The following is a 26,361-nucleotide window of genomic DNA, read 5'->3' on the forward strand; positions in this document are numbered from 1 at the left end:
ACCGTTACACCCTAAGGACGACTGAATTCGATTTTCGTGAAAATCAGCCCAAAATTGACAGACAAAATTGGCACCGTTTGTTCTCAAATAGTGTAAAAATATGGTATATCAAGGTTGTGGACCCTATAGAGGTCACAATTTTTATCCGATTTTGTAGGAACTTGAAATGTTTATAACCCAAAGATCTCGGTTCCTTTCGATATTCGCGCATATCGGACCACAACTTCCTGAATTATGGCCCCTGATTGTACGAAAAATCGCGTTTTTAGCTTGTAGAGGTCATAATTTTTATCTGATTTTTCTGGAATTTAATGTGAAGCATTGAGAACATAACAGAAATGTCATACCCATCACCTTCCATTTCAGAGATACCCCACCATCTCCCCAGTCCTGCCTGTGATTTTAAGAATTCAATGTCAAGCATTTCGATAACCAGGGGACGAGAACTATCGATTTTGCCTTTCATCTCTTGTTAAATGTTGGAAGATATAGCGAAATGTTTGTTTGCTTTGTACAGTTTCAGATAACCATATAATCATGGCGTACTCACAGGAAGCGACAAGCAAGAAGACAAGTAAACAAGGTCGCAAGGCCAGAGATGACATGGCAGAAATGAATATACCACAAAAGGGTAATTTCTGATGAACAATGTGCTTTTTATTCAATCACCATAAAATGGCTTTCTAGTCCCCTTTCTTGTATATAATTTTAATACACCCACATGAAAATGTGGTCGTATTGTCATCCGTCCATCAGTCCGTTCGTGTGTCGCTTTATTGAACCCTGTGAAAGCTCTAACAACTAAAGTTATCATCCGATCTGTATTAAATTTACATGTAGTATTTCAATTTGTAAAACGAAGATGCCTATCGCATTTCGGCAATTTCTGTTTACAACTCTTAGAGTTATGGCACGTGTTTCACTTTGTTGAAACTTGTGAACGCTCTAAAGACTTAAGTTATCATCCGATCTATATTAAATTTACATGCTTTATTTAAATTAGTAAAACGAAGAGGAGTTTTGAATTTCACTAATATCCGTTAATGCCTTACACTTATGACCCTTGTTTCACTTTCATGAACCCTGTAAATGATCTAACGGCAGAAGTTATCATTAGATTTGCAGAAAATGAAATCACTGGCTTGTAAATTCTCCCATTACCTACAAAAGAATACATATGCGTCAACCCTTGCTGACTTCTCGGATGATTTAACTAAAAAGGCTGTTGTATTCAGTTTTTACTACATACATACTACATTCAAATGTGGTCGTATATTGTCGTCTCCCCCGTCCGTTGGTCCATTCGCTCACAATTGCTGGTGGACGCTAGGGTATTGAGGCTATAGGCGGTAAATATCCGATTGACTTCAAATTTAGACTATTTCAACAATTTCCGATAATTACTGCCAGAGTTATGGCCATTGATCACTATGGCAAATCATGTGGACGCTCAAGAGACTGAAGTTAATATCAAACTGAGGTCATGTTTAGGTCATACGATTTATAACGATTTTGATAATTACTACCAGAGTTATGGTCCTTGATCACTTTGCAAAAATGACGTGAAATCTCTCCTAGACAAGAGCCATTGATAACTTGAATAGCTAAATTCGTGAAATTAAATGTGTATATTAAACGTTAGCATGGGGCAGAACTAAATGCCAATGAAGGTCATTATGTAAGATTTAGATAAAGAACTGGACGTCGTCACTATGATAGACAGCAATATTGGGGGTAATCTAAAGAATTTCAGACAATTTATCATTATTTTTAGGCAAAATTGAGTGAAATTATGATGCTTTCTTCGCGTCTAACCTTTATGATGCAGCAAAAGTAAAAATCATACATTAAAATATTTTCCACTAATTTTGAAAAGTAAATAAACACTGAAAATCACAAAATTTTGACTAAAATCAAAATTTCCCCTCCCAAATTTGTCAAATATTTTTGAAATTTTACCATTTCACTTTTTTTACTATCAAAATGCCATATATCACATTTTCTGACAATTTGGAGATCATATCATCAAATTTAGGCCTTTCATAAACTGTCAGGTTGTTTTCATATAGGAGGCAGACCACCATTAATTTCCCCATTGACTTCAATGTTAATTCTGGCCTCTTTGCCCACCTCCAACTTTTCCCCAAATTTTCGTTGGGCTGAATGCTTTTCACTACAGACAGAGGAACAAATGGTCATGTCTTTGCACTAAATTTTGTATGAGGTTGACCACCAAAATTTTGAGATACACAAACTTCAAGAAGCATACTAAAAACATGTAACTAGTTGCCGTACATATCGCCGTAGCCAACCTGATAACCCTGTTATCCTTCCGCCTCAAAATCATGAATATTTACCAAAACCTGGCAGAAAATGTTAATTCAAACCCTCTTCGTCCAGTCTAGACCAAAAAATCAACAAAAATGGGCATGCAAAAGGGGAGAAAAGAGAGAGAGAGAGAATTGCTATAAATAGACGAACTACAATTCGTATGTACCGAGATGGTGAAATTTAATGGTGGTCTGCCTCCATATTAGACAATGTATTATGGTACATTTCCAACAAAATAGATTATATGATAGGGATATAAACGCACTAATAGTATGCTAAATAACAAGACATGGACTTCTATTAAATTATAAAATTAAACATAATATATGGCAGATAGCAATATTATTATATAACTTAGAAAGAGTCTGTCAACATACTATTCACAGAGTTATCAAATATCCTTTCCCTCACTATAGATAACTACAGTAACCTATATCTAAATATAGCTGTTATTAGTCTGGACTATTTAGGCGTCTACAGACTATAAATAAAACAAATACTAACAAAATGAAACTACCCTTAGCAAAAAGTCCTACAGGATACCAGTGTAGAATTCTATAGAAAATCTATAGAGTTTTTTGGGGGGCGTGTCCCATTTTTTATAGGATAAAATTATATAGTATTCTACAGAATTTTGGGGGCCTGTAGGAAATAACGGCCCCAAATATTCTACAGTTTCTGTAGCGCTCATCATACAGATTTATGGCAAAATTTCTATAGGAAAATACTGTAGTATTTCTTAGGTTTTTTTTATTGCAATTTCTGTAGGAAATTCTACAGTTATGTATAGGAATGAATACTGTAGTATTCTGTAGTTTGGAAATTGGGCCACTATAGTTTTCTGTAGGAATGGGTACTACAGAATTCTATAGACTTTTTTTTATTAAATCTTATTTTGGGAATAAATATAGTTGACCCATGATTTCTTCTAAATTGATAAGCTTATTTTTCTGTCATGGATTCTCAGGCCACGAAATTTCACGCGAACGATACCAATCGGTTACGTGCGGTTGCGCTAGCTCAAAAACACGCGACCGATTACCTGGTTACGCAAATTGAAATATCGGTTACGTTAACAAATTTCATTAACAGATTTATTCACATTGGATCAATTTTTATACAGGATGACTTTGTGACACGGGTCTAAATTATTTGTATTATAGCACAAACTCCATTCATTCTTGGCATTTCATTTCTCCATTACCATATTACGGTACTTTGACAGATCAAGTATTTTGACACCACGTACGTAGGCTATTGACCAGTTGCAAGCACGTTGATTTAAAAATGCCTCCCGCCCCTAATTCTTTAAATGATTGGTTATGCCATAAAAATTTGAAAGCGTACCTTTGGATTTTCAAACACAAAAGGAGAAATGAGTTTGACTATTTAACATGTCGGCTATATTTCCAAAGAATTTACTACACATGTTCCTTTCAGTTTTCACTATAGCCATGCTGTAGTACCAATGACCCGTGTGTAGTCGTCAACTTTGACCCCCTCCCCGGCATCGCTCGAGCGATAATGTAAACGATTTTACTGTCCTGTCTATTTTAATATTATTTCATGACATCAAACTATTCTTTTTCCTTTTGAGACTTTGTGTATAGAGTGCCGAGGTTCATAATAAATACTGTTTGTCAATCAGTCGCTACCTATGAGTGAGGCTATCTCATGCTACGTGCTTGGATGAATAATTGCAAGTGACAACTTACAAGTGTAATATATGAAGTACGCATGTAGTCTTCAGTGACCGAAAACAATGTGGTAGCTACCATTCCTGGTTTTTGAAGGTCAGATATGATATAAAAACGGAAATCCATTAGTAATTTTTGGAACCGATTCCCCTCATTATTAAAATATAGGGATTTAGTGAAGTGGAATTTTTTTTCTAATGTTTTATTGTTTAAATGAGGACATCGTGGGATTAAAGTCATCAACACTTAACCTCAAAATATAATATTAAATATAAAAGAATAAAGTTAGTCAAGTTATTTCTTTAAAAATACATTCACTGCAAGTGGAAATGAATAATAGCACCATTTAAATCTGGATAAAACATGAAAACAGCGCAACCATTTTATGTAACCAATTGGTTACGCAGAGCATAAACCCGCAACCATTTTTCTGGTATGCACGGTTGACAGAATCTGAGTACAGAATCTGCTATAGTCATTAAAATCTAACTAGCAGGATCACCTAACAGTTCAAATAAACTGTCTTTATTTCATTGACTTATCTGAAGAATAATTTATTATCTGATATTTTTGTTGGGGTGGGGAATTCCTTTGAGTGTCAACATGTATCACTATTTCATTCATATTATATACACTATTTTATACTTTATATTTAATTTTCGTGGTAAGCTTATTTTAGTTTGTCATTTGGTATCACAATAAATTAAGGAAAACTGCATCCAGGAAAATTAATATGCTGGAAAAGTTTACATAATTCACACAAGTGCATCACTAAATTCTATTGTAAACTATAGTATGAATAAAAGACATCACCAATTCATGAAATCTGTAGTATAGAACATTGTTTCTACAATATTATGTAGGAAACTATAGTAGGCTATTTGTTAAAATGACAATATACATATAAATTCTTAGTTTTCAACAGAATGTCATCGACAACTATAGGAATATACTACTGACTTGAGACAATAAGTTAGTTCTATAGAAAACTATAGTTTTTACCACCAAATCTATAGGAATCACAGCTGACATGAGAATGCAAGTTGGTTCTATAGCAAACTATAGTTTTTAGCACAAAGGCTATAGAAAACTGAAGGATTACTCAACTGACTGGAGGATACAAGTTAGTTCTATAGAAAACTATAGCAGCACCAATGAATCTGTAGGTTTATTTTTTTTCCAATAGTTTCTTACAGTATTGTATAGAATTCTATAGGAAATTACACTTGGAAAATATTCATCTACCAATCCTACACAAAACTATAGTACATGTTTTTGAATCTATAGTCATGTAAAAAAAAAAAATACAGAATAATTTCGTTTTCCTGCAGCATTCTTTAGAATCCCACAAACTTCTATAGAAACCTGTACTTTTTCTATAGAACTTTTTCATAAGGGTAGCTATGCCACAGTACCGTGTCAGTCAAGTTACGTGACACATTTTAATAGATTTTTAAATCTTGGGGTATTTTCTCGCGAATACAATGTTTTGAGAAGGATTTAAAGCACAATTATAATAGATTAATTAGTTTGAATATATTTTTAGTCCAAATATATCATCAAATCACACAGTTTGTACAGGGAAGGTATCTTTAATGGTTAATCCAGCCCTGTGTTCTTTGGTAATAGTAGTTATGGAGCCTGTTCAGGGACGCACGTGCTGCGCATGCGCGCACGGATGCGCGTGCATGTGCGTGAATGTGCGTGCACGTGACTTTGACCTTGCACGTGCGTGACCTTGCACTGAATGACCCCGTGACCTAGTTCGTCATGACCTTGCACTGAGTGACCCCTTGCACGTGCAGTGACCTAGTTTGAGAAAGAGAGGGCGCGCGCGCGGGAAGAGAGAGAGAGAGAGAGAGAGAGAGAGAGCAGAAGGGAGAAGAAGAAGAAGAAGAAGGGGAGAGGAGGGGTAAGGGGAGACTACTCTTTTGCATTGATTAAGTTGGCCCTGAAAAGGGCCGTTGGCCTCACTAGAACGTGAGGGTGCGACGCACTTTATGTCGGTTGCGTCTGATGGTCTCCACTAATTCGGGAGGGGGTCTTTTCCTGGGAGGTGTTTTTAATACCTCGTCAGGTAAGACAAAGATATCGTCAGGGGTAATCACGGCAAGAGTATTCCCTCTGAGATACAAGAGCGTATCTACGTTGAGGTTTTCCTCGAGGCGAATGATGGGATCGCCGTCAGCCATTCTGATACTGAGAGAGGGATGGTCCGTCGTTTTATTACCGTAAGGACGAATCCATTTGACGGACGAGTCCATTCGTGGAGTGACGTCATAGGACGAATCCATTTGAGGGTATGACGTCACAGACGAGTCCATGCATGGAGTGACGTCACAGCGCTTAGCATAACGTGATGCAACGTTATACATCGTAGATTGTACGTTGGAGGCTAAAAATAGACGTGATGTAACGTTATACAACGCATGTGCAACGTTATATCACGTGGGGGTGTACGATATCGAACGTTTGATGACGTCACGGCATATGGGGGATAAAAGGGAGAGACGCGATAGGTTTGAACACTTTCACGCTATCATCGAGCCGCGCAAGATGAGTTTTTCATTACGACCTGTCGATAGAAGATACAGTAGATTGTTCCGAACCGAATCGTTATGTGTGGACATAGACTTTTTGGAGGATTGGTCCCACGTTCCGGCCATATATGTACCACAGCAATTACACGACACCTTTGAGGCCATCATTGAGGAAATTCGTCGAACCTTGGACGCTAGAGAAAGTGACTACGTTAGAATCGCCATCAGTCACCCAGGACTCAAATCACCTATCTGGTTACTGTTTCGTGAGCATCGGTTGTTAAAAGCCGAAGACCTTTTACAGAAAGTGGCTGCCGTATTACAGAGTAATGAAGAATTTCGACTGGATCAGCGCATGTCTATGAATATATGTCACGTGTCTCTTCCGGATGGCAGAGGTAGCGGAACAAACGTGAAGAAGAGACACAGTGCTAATTTCGACGAGTATTTGAAGAAAAAGAAATGCCTCGTCACCATCAAGAATGCCGACGAATTATGTTTTCAGCGAGCTATTGTCGTCGCTCGTCACTATGCCAACAAACAGGACACACCTGAATGGGAAAGAGAAAGGAACAGATTACAGAGGAGGGCAGGACCCCAATCGTGGCAGACGAAGAAAACGGAAGCTCTCATCGAGGCCGTGGGTGGAACCAGGGAAGCTTGCACGGGGATGGAAACGTGGGAACTGTATGCCAAGTATTTGGGTCAACAAGGATACCAACTCAACGTTTTCTCTCAAGTCATCTTTGGTAAGGCGATCTATCGCGGAACAAAACACGTCAACGGAACACCAAAACATCTGAACCTGTATTTACACAGCAGACATTATGACGTCATTACCTCCATGCCCGCCTTTGTGGAAAGGTCGTATTTTTGTGAGACCTGTCAGGTGGGATACCATAGTGCCGAGAAACATTCGTTGTAAGAAAGTTGGTCCAGCCTGTCCACCCGATCCCAACACAAAGACGTGTTACCGATGTCATCGTGTATTTATGAGCCGGCAGTGTTTCGACAACCATCTCGCTACCCGTTCCAGAGCCAGCTGTAGTGTATGTCATCGGTGGAAGAAATGTGAAAAATGTCAAAAGGAGTGGGACGTCATCAAAGCCAAGCGAAATTTAGAAGAACATCGATGCGGAGAATACCAGTGCTCCATCTGCCGAGAGTGGCACACGGCCGCAAAACAGTTTTGTTACATTCAACCGCTGAAATCACCCATCGACATGAATGAAGACAGAAAGACCCAAATCGACAAACAGCAGAAAGCAACGCTGACCCGCTTTGTCTTCTTTGACTTTGAATGCCAGCAAGATTCCGGTGAGCACATACCCAACTTATGTGTCCTGCAAACCTGTTGTCACTTTTGCCTCGATAATCAAGAACCCTGCGAGAACTGCGACATGTACTGGAATCACCAACGGGAAATTGTTTTTAAAGGTCAAGACACGCTGGATGATGTGGGAAAATGGTTTTTGCAACTCGCTGCTCACGGTACGGTGGTAGATGGTCGGAAACATGACAGTCACGAATCGAGTCCCGTGATCGCCGTGGCGCACAATTTCAAAGGTTACGACGGACTGCTGATTTTACAGACGCTGCACAAACATTCCGTGGCGCAACCCGAAGTGATTATGAACGGGGGTAAAGCGATGACGATCACTGTCGGTACGGTAAAATTCATCGATTCCCTCAACTTTTTACCGATGGCTTTACGGGACATGCCCAAGACTTTTGGCCTGCAAGAACTCAAGAAAGGTTACTTCCCTCACCACTTTAACAGACCGGAGAATGAAGATTACGTGGGCGCCTATCCTCCCGACACCGATTACGATCCAGATGGTATGAGTGTATCGGAACGAGAGAAGTTTCACAAGTGGTACGAACAACACAGTCACGACGTCTTTGATTTTCGTCAGGAAATTTTGGCTTACTGCCGTAGCGATGTAGATGTCTTGCGCCGATGTTGTGGTGTATTTCGCGAGATATTTCTCATGGACACGGGCATCGATCCCTTCGAAAAAAGCCTGACCCTGGCCTCTGCCTGCAGTCGCGTACTACGCACACACTACCTGAAGAAAGACACCCTCGTCGTCATTCCTCGAGCCCTGATGCAAGAACCGAAACCGGGTAAAGACTGGCATCGCTTCCAGCCTCGACAACAGTCCAACAAAGCCCTTCGATGGTTGGAATGGGAACAACATCGACAGACCATGACCGCTTTCCGAAACCAGACCCCACTACCCAACATTCGACACGCCCGCAACGGTAGTGAATGCCGAGTCGGCCCTTACAGTTTGGATGGTATGGACACGACCACCGGTACAGTGTACGAATTTCACGGGTGTGCCTTTCACGGTTGTCCCAAATGTTTTCCGGGCCCCGTCCAAGACGTTCAACACAAACATCCCTACGACCCCTCTCGTAGTATGAGAGACTTGTACCAGAAGACCCAAGAACGTCACCGTCGACTCCAGGAACAGTACGGTATGCAGACCATCCGTGTCATGTGGGAGTGTGGGATGGAGGAAGAACGACGCCAAGATCCCGAGATGAACGAATTTCTGAGCGGATTGGAAGATCAGCAATGGCCGGCCCCCGAACCTTTGTTGCCCCGTAACGCTTTCTTCGGCGGGAGAACCAATGCCATTCAACTGATGGTCAACGAGTCGGCCGAGGACATGCGCTACATCGACGTGGTGTCTCTCTACCCCTACATTTGCAAGTACGGTACGTTTCCCATCAAGGAACCCACGATCGTCACACAGCCCGATCAAGACCAGTGGCAGCAGTACGAAGGGTTGATCCAGTGTTCGGTTTTGCCGCCTCGTGGCCTGTACCACCCGGTGCTTCCTTTTCGACGCAAACAGAAATTGGTGTTTGCCCTGTGTCGAAGCTGCGTCGACGAACACATGCAACAAGGAGAGATTGCCGAATACCAACCTTGTGATCACACCGATGAACAGCGAGCCTGGGTGGGTACGTTTGTCACCCTAGAACTGAAGAAAGCGGTGGCCCTGGGATACCAAGTATTGAAAGTGTACGAAGTCTGGCACTGGAATGAATTCAGCACCTACGATCCCGAGGCCAAAACAGGAGGTTTATTTACTGGGTACATCAATCACTACCTAAAGAAGAAGATGGAAAGTAGCGGTTATCCCGACACTTGTCACACCGAAGAAGATAAGACCCGCTTCGTGAACGACGTGTACGACACCGAAGGTATTCGCCTGGATCCCGCCTCCATAAAACCCAACAAAGGTATGCGGGCGTTTAGTAAGCTCCAATTGAACACAGCGTGGGGGAAATTCGGACAGAGAGACAACTTTCCCAAGACCGAATACATCACGGAGCCCAGCGACTATTTCGAGAAAATGTTGGACGTGACCCAGACCGTGCGAGATGTCCAGTTGGTCAACGACAATATGGTATTGGTGGAAACACTGAAAAAAGATGAACACGTCGCACCCTGTCCCATCACCAACGTAGTGATCGCGGCCTTTGTCACCGCCCAGGCCCGCTTGAAACTCTATTCCGTCTTGGAAAAGTTGGGAGAACGTGTTTGTTATTTTGACACGGACAGCGTCATCTACCAATACCACTCCACCTCATGGAATCCCCCGGAAGGTTCGAGTTTGGGTCAATGGAAGAACGAGTTGCCCGAGAATGTTACCATTAAGGAATTTGTCAGCGGAGGGCCAAAGAATTACGCGTACAGGCAAAGTGATGGAAAAACTGTCTGCAAAGTCCGGGGATTCACCCTGAATTATCGTGCCTCCCAACAACTCAATTACAACATCATGAAAGAGAATGTACGGCACGTCAATCAAAACGAACCGCTTGTCATCGCCAATCCGTTCAAGATTTTCAGATCACGTGACCGACGTCTCTGGACACGCCCCGAGAACAAAAGATATAAAATCGTGTACGACAAACGTTTTGTTCAATTTAACGACGATGGCCAACCGATCAACACTTACCCCTATGGATACTGACTTTCGTGTGTCAGGGCGATGGCGACCAAACAGGGAAGATGACGAACCGGCGGAAAATACAGATTTGATCGAGAAACTAAGACGACGATGGCTCAACTTTCGGGTCTGCAACTGTTACTTACTGGCGAGAAGACGTCGACGAAGCCTTGAAAAAGTTTTGGCGTGTGGTTCCGGGATTTAAGACGGGGTTGATCAAACGCAAAGACGAGTTTCTCGAACCCAAAGACGAAGAGAATCCCATACGACGGTGGATAGACGAGTTACCGAAGTAAAAGAAACGATGGTCCCTGGATCAAATGGATATCAACGTCATGTCCGGCAAGCTGGGAGAAGGTTGGGAATGTATTGGCAGACATCTAGGAATCAGAGAAGCGCGGATCAGTCAAGCCAAGATGAGTCATCCTAACAACGCGCACATGCAGATTTTCACCGTCTTTAATCAGTGGCGACAAAAACACGGTAATCGAGCCGACCTGGTGACGTTGTTGGAGGCCTGTCACGTGAGTGAAGCCGTCATCGATTGGGAAGAAGTGCAAAAGTACGTGGAAAGCCTGGAAATCATAGACTAGAAACGAACCAATAGAAACGAAGAAAAAGAAAGAACCAATCAAAAGAGAGTGACGTCACGGCCAAGACTATAAGAAGCGAAGTGTCAGAATCAAATTTCATTCTGCTCTCGATGGCTAGTCAAGCTTGTTTCTCTTGTAACAATGTCGGACACTGGTATAGAGACTGCCCTACTCGTTCCCAACAACAGCAACGAAAACCAAGACAAGACAGACCAGCTTATGGCTCCTATGGAAGTTGTTACCTCTGTGGAGAACCAGGACACTGGGCACCCCAGTGTGGAAAACGAACCGAAGCCCAAAAAGCGAAGAGTGACGAAGAAAGAAAAGACACTGTCAAACGAAAGTGTTACGGAGTCAAGAGACCCACCGACGACAATCACAAGTGCCTCAACTGTGGACAGCTCGGCCACGGCCTGCTCGAGTGCCAAGAAGAAATCCAAACAGAAAACAACTTCGAAGCCGTCGCCAGTCGCATGTTCGACAACAACATCGATGTGCCCAGAGACAACACCCGCAGTCAGCGATACTGGTACTGGTGTGGAGAAGCGTTCGAACTCTACAGACGCTACAAAGAGAAAAAGAAAACAGCCGACGAAGCTTTCCAGTCCACCAGTTATTTCCCCGACTACCAGTGAAACCAGTGAAACCAGTGAAACCCCGAAGCCGACCGTTCTCTTGTTGGCGGAGAAGGAAGCAGACAGTTTTTCCCGAGCACTTATCCAATATGCGGGTCCGAGAGATATGACCGAAGTCTTGTCCTATCCCCCCTGTTTCGATATGAGCGAATGGGTACCCGTCGTCGTCACGTTTGCCGAATTGGAAGACTGGCACCCACACGATACGATGCAGAAGTTTTTGGGACATGTGTATTGGATTCCTCGCGTCCTGCGAAACGTACCCTGGCTGCGACAAGAGATCCTGAAGAGACAACGTGATAACTAACATTTTTTCTTTTCCTTTGTACTATAGGCCATGTTTTTTGTATTTGTATTGAATGCCATGCTATGTTTGTATTTTTTGTAAAATAAATTCTGTTCTTGTTTCACTCCATGTCTGTTGTTCTGTGGTGGGCGCGAAGGTATAAAAGGCAGGGGAAAAGGGTAGGGGGGAAACAGTGCAAGATGGATGTGGCGTTCAAACACCCCTTTACCATGTTAGTCAGCGGTCCAACGGGTGTTGGAAAGACGGTCTTTGTACAGAAATTTCTCCAAGCGTCCCTGTTCGACATCCCTCCCCAGCGCATCGTGTGGGCCTATGGGGAATGGCAAGAGAGTTACGATCGCTTTCCTTACACTTACGTCAAAGGTTTGACAGACATTGACGACGTGATGGAGCAAGTCAAGGGTCCACAAGTCTTGGTCGTGGACGATTTGATGGGAGAAGACACGGAGATATTGCAAAAGTGGTTCACGAAAAAGAGTCATCACCACGACACGAGTGTCATTTACATTGTGCAAAACTTGTTCGACAAGCAACAGCGTACCATCAGCCTGAATGCCCATTACTTGGTCTTGTTCAAGAATCCCCGAGACGCCTCACAAATTGGCGTGTTGGCCCGTCAGATGTACCCCTCCCACTCCAAGTATATGCAAGAAGCTTATGCCGATGCGACGAGTACCCCTCGCAGTTACTTACTCATTGATTTGAAACCCGATACGCCCGAAGCTTTGCGTTTGAGATCCAACATTTTACCCCAAGAGGAACCACCCATCGCCTACGTTCAAAAGGTATAAAAGGGGGACCTGTCACTCGACTTGATTCTGTTAGTCACGATGGCTCGTACGAAGAATACGCAGCGGAAACATCCGCCTCCGACCCTTCCCAGAGCGACGTTCCCGACCCTGGCACCGGACCTTCGTGATCCCACGGTACGAAGGCAGACTCGTCCGAGAATGAGGGCACCCACAACACAATGGCTGCCCTCGTTGACACCACCTGGGAGCCCCATGTCTCCCTTACCGGCCACGCCACCACGTCTCACCTTACCGGTCACACCTCCACGCCACACAAGATCCCCTTCTCGGTCTCCCTCGCCGATCATTCGTCGACCCCGAAGAGAAAAGAAGAGTTCTATGAAAGGATTGAAGTCCTTTATTCGCAAGTTACAACATCTGACTCCCGATATGGCTTATGGACAGTTGGTCAAGAATACGGGTAGGGCACGTCTTGGATTGTTGCAGTGGTTCAAGTTGGCGGCCAACCATTTGTTGAATGGTAACATTCAACCACTGCATGCCCAGCACAAGAAATGGGTGGAACGAAATCGACAAGTGTTGAGCCAACTGACCGAGAGAAACATGCCGACGGCCGAAAAACTCTCTCTGATCATGAAACCTGGAGGACGTGGGTTCTTCGGGGGTGTGTTGATTCGTATCTTGCTGCGATGGAAGGAAAGACTGCAAGAGGAAAGAAACAAGAAACGAAATAAATTCGTTCGACGGAACGTTCAGCGCGGAAGGGGTCTGAGTCCCGAGGAGTTGAAACAATATCAAGCATTGCTTCGCAAATTGACTAATCCACGAACATCACCCGTCGTCAAACAGCGACTTCTCAATCAACAAGGTGGTGCCATCGGTGCATTGCTCGCTATGGCCCTCCCAGCTTTAGCCCCTTTGGTATCTAAACTATTGGGAGGACAACAAGGTGGTAAACATCCCTTCATAAGAAGGAGCGAAAGAGCGAACGCTATGGCCGCCGAGTTATCTAGATTATTTGGGGGATAAGGGAAAAGGTATAAAAAGGGAACCGGTGAACGGCCCCGAGCTCAGTCATGGACACACTGCGGTACCTGTTGAACACTGCACCCAAAGACCGACCACTTCTGCTCGAGGCTCAACCCATCGTCGACGGTGTGTGTGAGTGTATTGGAAACCTGATTCGCGGCAACGTTCCTGTGACCAAGAACGTGGTCAAACGTTTGAAAAAGGACGCCCCCTTGTTACGACGTTTGGGCACGTCTAAAACACCTTGGAAGACCCGTCGGCGACTTCTGAAGCAACAAAAAGGGGGATTTTTCAAGCGGTTGGCCCGGTCCTTTCCGAAAGATGAAATTCGCCAAGAAAATGAAACTGGTGCCCTTCGACGGTCCCACCGACGTCAAACCCATCGAAGTCAGACAAGTGGAACCCGCATACGATCGAGATCCACTGGAACAGGTCGTCGAAAATGTTTACCAAGACATGCAACACGTGCTAAACGATCCCACACTAACCGACGAAAATAAAATGCAACGATACGGACAATTGTTACAACGTTTTCAAACGATGCAAAGGAAAAGAAAGCAGGTCATTCCCTTGTCGGACGAGAACAAAACGAAGAAGAAGCAACCGTGGTCTCGGAGGCCCCCATCCTGGAGTCGGTCCCCCGGGTCTTTCAACATCGAGCTCGCCTTTTGTTGAAACACCTGAAGGAGAAAACACCTTGGTCGTGGAACGAGAACTTGGAATTGGTTCGGAATGGCGTACCCGTACCCGGCACCAATGCCATCGACATCGTGAATGATTTGGTTCGTCGGCGAAAGAATACTCAGGCTCCACTGGGATGGTTTGGCCTGATGCAAAGTTTGAAAGTCACGAACGTACCGCGCGAAGCCATTGGCAATCAAGAACGATGGAACGTGTTGTCCACGCCACCCACACGGACTCCCGTTCCGCCGCGACGCCCGAGAAAGAAGAAAATCTCAAGTACCGATACCCCGACTACGAGTACACCTACTGGGCGAGTCAGATCTACATCTACCAAGCGAGCCCGATGGCTCCCCTTGCAAAAACTATAAATAGCCTGATCACATGGAAACCGACAGAAACATGGAACGAAAGCTGAAGAAAGTCTATTACGACCCGAAACACCCGGCCGCTTTTGGTGGAGCCCTGGGTCTCCACAAAGCTACCGGTGTGCCCTTGGACAAAGTCAAAACATGGTTGAAACAACAAAGGCCGTACACCTTGCACAAACCACTGAAAAAGAAATTTTCTCGGACTCCCACCGTGGTGGCCGGCATAGATCATCAGTGGCAAGCCGATTTGAGCGATATGTCGGCCTTGGCCAAACAGAATGAGGGATACAGGTACTTGCTGTGTGTCATCGACGTGTTTTCCAAGTACGCTTGGGTGTTGCCCCTCAAAAACAAGACGGGAGATAGTTTGGTGGACGCCTTTCGTCGCATCTTTCAAAGTCGACAACCCCAGCGACTTCAGACGGACAAAGGCACCGAATTCCTCAATCGAAAAATGCAAGCTTACCTGAAAAAGAAAAAAATTCATTTTTTCGTGACACACAACGTCGAAACCAAGGCCAGTGTGGTGGAACGATTTCAGCGGACACTGAAAGAGCGCATGTGGCGATACTTTACTCATCGACAAACACAACGGTACATTGACGTGCTAGATGAATTGGTTCGGGCTTACAACGCCAGACGACATCGGACCATCGGTATGGCACCCCAAGACGTTCGTCCTGAACACGAATGGATGTTGACAACACCTCCACGCCCCCGCAAAAAGAAAAAGAGAGCCATGGACGTCGGTACGACCGTACGTTTGGCTTTACCGAAACACGGTGCCTTCGACAAAGGTTACTGGCCGAACTGGACTCTGGAAACGTTTAACGTCGCACCCAACGTTGGTCCCGGTTACAAGCTGTTGGACGAAAGAGGCGAACCCATACAAGGCACCTTCTATCCCGAAGAATTGCAAGCGGTTCAAGTCAACGACGACGAGATCTTTCCCATCGAAAGAGTACTCGAAAGAAAAAAAGACAAAGTGTTGGTGAAATGGTTGGGTTATCCGGCGAGTTTTAATTCGTGGATCGACAGGGCCAGTCTCCAAAACGTATAAATAGGAGTGAGAGACGCTCACTTCAGTCAACATGCAAGACGAAACCACGTCCACATCCGCGACATCCCACAATTGGTCACTCTTGGGAAAACGTGTGCCCCAAGCGGAAATCGTCTTTTTCTGTCAAGTGATTTTAGTGTACGTCGTGGCAGGTGTTTCCTTGTCCCAATTGGCTTTCAAACCCGACGGATCACAGACCACGTTGTGGACGGCCTTGCTCTCCAGTACCCTGGGTTACCTGTTACCTTCTCCGACCTTGAAAACCAAACACAATGAACAACGATCGACCCTTTTACCTCACGCTCCCTAGTGACAGTTCCATGTCGTGGTATCCCGACAACACCGTGTCCACGTATCAAACACACCTGGATCCGCCCCTTCTCGTCGATCATCGGGAATGGGAAGTGGGACTGTCCATGATCACGTTACCTGACCAATGGAACAACATCGATCACCGACACAATACGATCGGCTTACGCGTTCATTCTTGGTCGCCCTCGAGCGAAGAACCCGAAGTAAAGGTATGCCGGGAACACCACAGCATCGATCCCTCGTATTGTTTCAAGGGTGTCCAGGGCGAAGAGGCCAAGGGATCGATCGAAATGGAAACACACATCAAGAGTGACAACTACGAGTCGCTCAAACATATCCTGGATGTCCTGAACACTAGACTGGATGATTTGTGGAATCTGGCTCCCATCTACAATCATTTGGCCAATCAACCCGTCCGCTTGGATCCCAACAACAAGGAAATGACCGACCACGAGAAGAAACAGCAGAGCGATTACGAAACTCGAGAGATAATGCGTCAAGGGGCCGTGCAAAGAGGTTCCTTCGTTTCTTTCAAGAAAGACCACACCAACGATAAAGTGTATCTGAAAATCAATCACGTGCAGACGCTTTTCTACTTGGACGTATTGCCGAGAATCGAAGTTCGTCTGCGGGGACCCATCGTGTCCATGTTGGGATGGTCGGGAAACGAAATGATGATTCCCCTGCAGTCCATAATAATGACCGGCGACGATGGCCAAAGTCTCCTGCCTTACTACGCTCACCACACCCCAAATCTTCAAATCCATTACGATCTGTTTTACGTGTACACGGACATTATTGCACCTCAGATTGTGGGCGACATGCAGGCTCCCCTGTTGGACGTGATTCCCAGTCGACGATTGTATCATCGTCCCGCCAGGATTCAATACTTACCACTGAAGTACAGTCGACTAAACTCCATTGGTCTCTATATAAGGAACGGAACGGGAAACGCCGTGCCATTTCTCGACGGTAAGGTGGTGGTCCAACTTCATTTCCGTCGCCGACGATGATTCAAGTGTACAAAAGTGGAGTGCTCAGACAGCGAGGGGCCGGACTGGTAGTGTACAGAGGGGGAATTCTGCGACAACGGGGTGCCGGGCGATGGTCGGGATTGTTGAATGCCGTCAAATCCGTGGGAAAGACTCTGTGGTCGGCCGGCAAAGCGGCCGTGAAAAAGAATGTGGCCCAAGTGTTACCCAAAGTGGGACAGAGCGTGCTCGACGCCGTCAGCGGTCGGGAAAAATGGAACTGGAAGAAAGTCGCTCAGGACACGCTTCGGCCCGCGGTGTCCAACACGATGTCCGACACACTCAAGAACGTGGTCGCCCACCTGGAACCTATAAAAGACCCCTCGCAATCCCCGTCCACTTCACATCGTCCAAAGAGGAAGAAGAAGACACAGGTCACTTCTCACAAACGACGCAAATTAGATATCTTCGATCATGGCTACGCAGGTAATGCGCAATGATTCCTGTCCCTGTGCGCGAGACGAATTGCAGAATTTGTTCAGCGTACCCGACACGCAGACGGCCATACACAAAGTGACCAATATCAGAAAGTATCCGTTGACACCCGACTTGAACCACGACGGACCCATCGAATTTCATATTTCCAATCACACCAAAGATTACATGGATTTGGCCAACATGACGCTGCACCTGGCCCTGAAGGTGACCAAGAACGACGGGAGTGACCTGGATGCGGACAGTCAAGTCGCACCCGTTAACAACCTGTTTCATTCGTTGTTCAAAGACGTCAAATTACGCTTGGGAACAGCTGCCGAAACCTTGGTCACCACTTCTCTGCCAAACTATGCCTACCGGGCTTACTTGGAGAATTTGTTGAGTTTCGGTAAGGGAGCCAAGAACGATCACCTGTCGAAACAAGTCATGTGGGAAAAAGACACAGCCGGTCAGTTCGATTCCACGAGATCCGTCGCCACCACGGTGGACGGTGTACGACAGGCGCCGAGTAACAAAGGATTGGAACAACGTCAGAAAGTCATCGCTGGCAGTCGCACCTTTGAACTGCAGTCACGTCTACACTTGGACATGTGTCTACAAGATCGGTATCTGCTTAGCGGTGTGGACGTGCGATTGAAATTGGAAAAACAATCCCCGAAATTTTTTCTGATGTACGGCGAAGGCAACGATGCAGAAGACTACAAAGTCGAATTCACCAAAGCCTACCTGAATATCCCGTTCGTCACACTGAATCCCAGTACCTGGACACGCATCGAACAGCAACTTCTATCGTCCAATGCCAAGTATCCGGTGAATCGCGTGGTGGTCCGAGACATGGTCATTCCCGACAACCGCACTCATCACATCCTAGGTAATCTGTTCGACAAGGAAATCTTGCCGAAGAGACTGATCGTGGGGTTGGTGCGCAATACGGCCTATGACGGAAGAAAAAACAGAAATCCGTTCCATTTCGAACACAATCAATTGGAAAATATCAAGCTGACCAAGCACGGGGAAATCGTGAGCGAATACGACGTGAACTTTCCCCAGCGACAAGCCATCGCACCCTACCTGGATTTGATGAAAAGGGTGGCCGTCTTAAACACCAGAGAAGACCTGGACCTCCCTTTCCACGACTATATTAATGGGTACAATCTGTATTGTTTTGATTTGACCAACGACCACGGAGCCGACGGTAACTACTTTCATGTGAAAGAGACAGGTGAACTGAATTTGGAACTCAAGTTCGGTGCGGCCCCGACAAATCACCTCAGTCTTGTTCTGTTTGCCGAATACGACAATGTCTTGGAAATCGACCACTTACGGAAAATCATCACCGATTGGTGAGGCTCTCTCCAACCGACAACTGACACGAGCTTTAAAAAAACATCTCCCCGCTCCCATTTTCGGAGGCGTGTGGGCTCGTAATCACCTGGATATACTGCACCCGACCTCGTACCCCAAAGCCTACGTCATCAACACGGACGACGAAGACCAACCGGGCAAACATTGGACCGTGTTTGTGTGTGAAGGGCCAAATCACGTCACCTTCTTTGATTCCTATGGTTGCCCCCCTGATATCTATGGAGACGCCTTTCGACGTTTCGTTCAAGATCAACGACTCGACTACCAACCCAGATGGATTCAAGGACTCGACAGTGTCGTGTGCGGACATTATTGCTTGTATTTTCTGTGTCATCGATTTCACGTTCCTTCCCCATATCCCCTTTCCGTTTTCGGTCGCGTGTATCGTGTAAACGATATACTCGTCGAACAATGGGCTAGGGATCATTTTCCCAACTTGCAACAGGAACAGAAGAAGGGTCAACGATGTCGATGCTTTTTTGCTCTGTAAATATGTTTTTTGTAAGTTTGATTTGTCATGATAAAAAGTTTTGTTCAATAAAATGTCGACAACATATCACGTGTCTGTTTTTTTTCGTGACGTCATGGTTTTTTGTGACGTCATGCTATTCTGATTGGTGAAAAATGGTATCGTCCCAACACCTTAGACTCGTCCCGTCCCGAGCTATAAATAGGAGTGTCAAAGCCAGAGATGTCATTAGCAAAATGGATCGAATTCCAAACGATAAGAGATTTTGTAAGACTTGTGGGGGGTATTACCCAATGTTTAGGGGTAATCGGCCGGATGTCGATTACCTTGTCTGCTACTGGTGTGGCGTAGATGTTTCCAATACCTATCATAAGAGGTCGAAACATCATCTCAAATGCCAGAAGCGGCCAAGGTATTTGGCGGAAAAACCGAAGTGTTCCTGTTAAGGAACCCTCACGTTCTAGTGAGGACAACGGCCCTTTTCAGGGCCAACTTATGCAATGTAAAAAGAGTTGTCTCCCCTTCTTTTGGTCTTCCTTCCCCTCCTCTCCCCCTTCTTCTTCTTCTTCTTCTTCTTCTTCTCTCTTCTTCTGCTCTCTCTCTCTCTCTCTCTCTCTCTCTCTCTCTTCCTGCGCGCGCGCCCTCTCTTTCTCAAACTAGGTCACTGCACGTGCAAGGGGTCACTCAGTGCAAGGTCATGACGAACTAGGTCACGGGGTCATTCAGTGCAAGGTCACACACGTGCAAGGTCAAGGTCACGTGCACGCACATTCACGCACATGCACGCGCATCCGTGCGCGCATGCGCAGCACGTGCGTCCCTGAACAGGCTCCATAACTACTGTAATCATAGATTCTGGTAAAAGTAGTATATTAAAAACGGAATAATATGTTGATGAATTTAATTGAAAATATTTACACGACATGCACGATTATTCAAAGTCCCTACCGATTTTAATGATAAAACGTAAACTGAACTTTGACACGCTGTAGTTTCTGGGCTCAAGCCTTCAAGGTCAATATTCGATAATGCATAAACATGAATTCTCACTTATTTCAAATCATCAAAAAACTATTTTCTTGAAGTATGATCTGTTTAATTTCAATGATGACAATAATGATGATAACGATTACAATTACGCTTACGCTTAAAGATACATTATGGGAGATTTTTTATAGAGAATTGGCCATTCTTGCTATAACAGTTCAAAAGAAGATGATGAAAGAAGAATATATTGAAAATTTCGGTCAAATTACTTTATTCTGAACATAGTTATCATCATTGTAATATTTGACTAGAAATGGTAGTGAAATGTGCTTTCACCTTGGCCGACCGTTTGATTGACAGGCGTTAACTCCACCTACATATCTCGATTATCAAGTAAAGTTTTCAATGGCATGCGGAAACGCGGCCTCGCTAAGTACACTCTATCATTTAGCCTCGATCTAACTGACGTATTCTCATCAGGATGCGCCATATTTCAATTAATTGATAAGTGAAATCCTATTTAAATCCGAGCTGTAGCCGAGCCATCCGTGGGTCTACAGAGTTGATTTTGGGCTTGTTGTTTAAATAAAGATCTAATTTATAATTTCTATAACATCTGAAGCCTAAATTAAGACTTGCAATAATCAGATTTTGCTCTTGCATAATGTATGTTTAACTGAAAAATATAAGAAATTAAAGAATATTCAGTAATTGAGTTTTAAACTGACAAAATAAGTCTTTCTATTCTTCAAAACGTTCATAGTCGCTTCATTAAATATTCCGATTCCTGCTTGAAAAGTCTACTTTCTATTTAAATCTGCATGTGCTGTAAATGACAACAATCTATGGTCTGGGTCCAAGTGACTAATTAAATACGATTTCTGACAATGTATACAATGACACATGCTAAATTATTGTTCAAAAAGTTATTGGGGCATGTTTGCATTTATAATTACCGAATTGTTGACGACAACGTCCTATTTTCTCGAATTAATCTTGAAAAGTTGCAAACATCATATATTCGTCATACGCTGACTTCATTTTCTAATAGTAAGTGCAGGGGGACTGCACCACACAAAATTTACACAAAAACAAATACACGGACAGGACATCATTCTCGGGAAAACACAAACATACAGACAATTAAAAAAAAAGTGAATGGATCCGGGGGGCTAGGCGTAAGCGTCCACTGCGCTGTACAGCCCGGGTCTGTAGTGACACAGACTTCGATAACTCACACGATAAAGTAAAAAGGGAAATCTCATAAGACAATAAATAACTAACTAAGGGAAGTCTCACAATATGACTAATAGTAATAGCGCTTAACAAATTGACCGATCACTATAAGTTCAATATAGCCAAACGTAACACACGCATTCCACGACAAGCTTGCAATAAAAGGCAGTACAAAACGATAAATATAGTACACACAAAGAATAGTCTTTTCCGAAATACAAGTATACGAATTAATAACTATTCAGTTGTTGATGACTCGTTGAGATTTTTTTCTATGCTTCATGATGAGATAAGAAAGTTAAAAAGAAAACAAATGTAGAAAAACAAACATAAATATCAATTTATTAAAATAACACTTTAATATTAAAACAAACACTATTATCAATTTATTAAAACAACACTGTATTATTCAAAAACATTGGTCGGAGTGGTCTTCTATCTTGGTCCGAGTGGTCTTCTATCTTGGTCCGAGTGATCTTCTATCTTGGTCCGAGTGATCTTCTGCCTTGGTACGAGTGAGATACGGTCTTGGTCCGAGTGGTCTTCTATCTTGGTCCGAGTGGTCTATTAACTGATCCGGCCGGTTTTGGTCCGAGTGGTATTTGGCCTGAGTTGTCATGCATTCATTTGTTTTGGGTTTTCAATGTTAACGTTCTCTTGTTTATCCAAATTCGGAATTTTTGTACCGAAACGAATGAAAACTCACTACGATTCGGGTCTATTCGTTTATTTCGTAATTTGCAACCTGACAAAATCTGCCCCAAGATGCAATTGAATCTGAGGTCTCCTAGCATTCGCAACACAGCTTTTTTTTTGAATGGCCATTCCCGTGTACATGTGCCTAAAGTGTGCAGCACAATTTGGTTTAAACATGTGTGCATTTATATTTCTGTAAACCTATAGACAAATAGGTCTATTGATATTGGTATTCATATGTGAACATGCCTTTGTAAATTTAAATTCAGTAGTGTTTTGTAAAATTTGCCTTGTGAAAATTAACCGATTGGTTTAAAGAAAACAGTTTAAAATGAATTGTTAAAATACTGGCAGAAGTCAGTCCGCTGGGACGGGGCGCGATCCTCATTAATCTTTATCTAAATGACTTAATACGGTTTCCGGCCATTTGTTGTGAAGCATGGCAGAAATCGAACACCAAGGATTAAAGTCATCTCGATAATTTTTAAATGTACTTTCTAAACTCGTCAAAGAGGACTTCCAAAACATGGATCAGTGTTGAATTAAGATTCAGATCAGAATTAAATTTCGTTAGGATATCAATGACGAATCATTTTCAGTTATGATTAGAGATTCAAACGGTGTGATTTACCATAAGCAAAGTTTTTAGTATTTGTGTTTTTGAAAAAAAAATCATTTCATTTATCAGTTTTCATATCAAGATCATTAATGCGCCACACTGGGGCAGTAATTAATTTATCGATCAAGCCCAAAGCCTGGCACTCTATGATATAGCAAGGTTTTAATATCTAAAAATATGTTCTGGGTTAATCTGTTTTCTCTTCCAAATCACCCAGAAAATATATTATGCTTAGCCATACGATTTAAACTGGCGGCCCTGTGGAAAAGATTATTGGCGTTAACGACAATTGTGAAATATTAAGGGACTTGAGATATAACTTAAAACGTAAATAAAAACCCGACTTTTCCTCCCCACCCTATGTAAAGGCTTTAAAGAAACAATCGGACACACCCAGATCCGTTTCACAAAATGAAAAATCGGTTTTAAACGTTTGGGCCAAATTCGTTTTATAATACAGTTCCTAAAATTTCTTTAATTCAGTCGCACTTTTATCGGCCAAACCATTTCATAGATGAAGACGGCAAACGAACTGATTTATATTTAAGTGAATGTTTCGCTCTGAATCTGATAAACTGACCAGATGCATCGTTTGTTCGTTCCTGGAGTATTACGTCCACTTCCACCTAAGGTGGCATCGCAAACAAACCAGATGCATGGATGTAATTTAGTTTTATCCCAGCTACACTTAAGAATAACCAACCAATCACAGATAACCTGATAAACAACCTTTTCAGAAGAAGACAGTCTTCAAAACTGAAAGACTTCAATCAGTTTTCCTATTCAATTATACGAGTAATATTGAGAACTAAACCCACATAAAGACTAAAACATATCCACCATAATCCTAACAATACAATTCTAGATGCATACAATATATAATCCACCACCAAAACATTTATACAAATTTATATTGGCTTAAAAACAAAACTATACTTATTCAAAAGGTTCATTCCCATATCGCCGACTCACCGAGTTTTAGGGGAAAAATTTTGGTCGACGTTATGGGAATGAGTGGCCAAGAACAATAGACCCAAGCTGAAGGATAAACCTCATTAAGCAGATAATTTTGGGAGCATTTATTTTTTTTTTTAATTTATAATACATAACATAACACAATTTTAAATTTTTGCACGCAGTCCAACATAGTCCAAAAATTCTAATAAATTCAGTCTTCCTTGTTCATATCTATAACATCGTTATGCACTCTAAGGAGTGCGGTTTCAGTGTTATGCCCCTCTCGATAAGCAGACTGGAATTTACCGACCAGTGAGTTTCGATTGAGATAATCTATTATTTGAGATAAAATGATCTTTTCAAGCAATTTTGCTAAAAATGAAATATTTGACACTGGTCTATAACTTTTGAGTGCATTACGGTCAAGACTTGTTTTTTTAATCAGAGGTCTTACAATGGCCTCCTTACAATCATCCGAAAATACCAGAGGAGAGCACATCATTTATAATAATCGTCAAAGCTGGTGCTATTTCATCCAGACACTCTTTTAGTAGTTTTGTAGGAATTGGGTCCAGAGCACATGACTTACACTTCATTCGACACACCACTGATATTACATCATCAACATTCAATGGCTCAAAAGCAGAGAAATTACACTGGGGTGGGACATTAAAGTCAATAATGGTCTGTGGTGAAAATCAATTTCAGTGAACTATATTAATAATGACTGGTCCCTGCCTCATTAACGCTTTTAATCCGTTTTAATCCAATCAAAGGGTGCCGCGGTCGACTTTCCAAAACTCGGTGAGTCGGCGATATGGGAAGACCCCATTCAAAACACCAACTAATAAAGACACGACCAGGCCATTCATTAACAACTTACAATTGACAGAGTCTCAAAACACAACCCTGTTACAATTCGCATTGTGACGGCTTCGTTAGATCATTAACCCTTTCGTGGCCGATGGGTCAGAAATTGGCTGAACACCATAAAAAGACAATAATGGTGGATTTTAACGAAATTGCTTTGCAGGGGACAGTATTTAGTGGTTCGGAGATGATGAAAAACTGGGCCTGTGTACATTTTGTTGTGCACGTAAAAGAACCCTTGGCAGCTGGACGTCGAAAAAGAGTAAAAGAAAACGCCGCTGGCCGAACAAAATCTCCCTCGTAAGATGGCTGTATAAATTACAGTGTAGCGGTTATTATTTTAAAATATCTCCAATAATATTCATCCAAACGTTACCATTTTTCGATATGACAAGTACCATATATAAATATATTTAATACTCGTATGACATTGAATGATATCAATAACAGAAACAACAAATGCTATATTTCGGTTCTACATTTTATATTAAAAACTGCTACATATAGGTTACATGGTTACAAGCATTATAATAAAGTCATTCTCTCAAACTCCATCCAGCCAAACTCGGCGAGTCTGCTGATAGAGAAACGCTACATCCTCTCCCTTCAAGAACTACATGGCTGTCTGCCATAGCGTCCAAATCCAGTTACTTGTTTATGCCGAGATTTCCGCTACTAATTATTCAATTGGCCAAATATTACGTAATTTTAATCATGTGGTTGGTCATGCCTCATGCCTTGCATACCAATAGGGTCTCATTACCAAATTTGGTCAACAGGTCACATGCCATTAAGATGACGTATGATAAATGTGTTTATTAACCTATAGTTCAATTCATGTATCATATCAGCACAGATTTCCCTTCTGTTTTCCTCACAATATTTCATAACCAATTTAATTTGCGTTTTAAATAAACTCATACCATAACTAATATACTGACAATGGAGAATAGAAATAAAACATATGTAATTATCAAATTATAACTCATATTCTCTGGTGCACTTATATTCGTCTAATACAATTTCGCATAAATTATCAAATAGTATCACAGTATATATAACATTAGGACTCAAAGTATTTTTGGTGTAAAAGTGTAAGGGTCTATCTACCTAATTTTATGTATGGGTCCAAGTTTTCTTCTAGTGACCTCAGCCCTGTCGTGGAGAGTGGATATAGAGATCAGTTGATTTCTTCTTTTTTTTTAAAAAAAAAAATGTAGTTTTCGTTGCTTTAATTACGCATGTAATAACTTTGTTTTGGATAATTTATTCTTCTTCAGGACGAAAAACATTGACCTGTAGAATCATAAGAATCATTGAAAAAAACATTGCATTTTTCAGCTATTTTGGTGACCATTATTTAATTCTGGCAACCATTTTTTTTTATCAGTATGTGAATTTCCCGAAAGTTTTAAATCAG

The 26,361-nt window shown here is 42.8% G+C and overlaps 2 protein-coding genes across 2 annotated transcripts in view; both read left to right on the forward strand.

The window, feature by feature from the left end:
• The window catches only part of LOC126811613 (protein Daple), a 238,481-nt gene that overhangs the window by 61,967 nt on the left and 150,153 nt on the right, over positions 1 to 26,361 (forward strand). The gene's annotated exons all lie outside the window — the stretch shown is intronic.
• Positions 1 to 26,361, forward strand: part of LOC130010858 (myb-like protein X) — a 45,378-nt gene that overhangs the window by 6,628 nt on the left and 12,389 nt on the right. The window contains exon 3 of the mRNA XM_056099009.1: positions 518 to 631. Within this exon, the coding sequence (XP_055954984.1) occupies positions 518 to 631 (114 nt within the window). The remainder of the gene's footprint in view (positions 1 to 517; positions 632 to 26,361) is intronic.

This window comes from Patella vulgata, chromosome 2 (genome assembly GCF_932274485.2).
Source record: "Patella vulgata chromosome 2, xgPatVulg1.2, whole genome shotgun sequence".
Classification (NCBI taxonomy): domain Eukaryota; kingdom Metazoa; phylum Mollusca; class Gastropoda; family Patellidae; genus Patella; species Patella vulgata.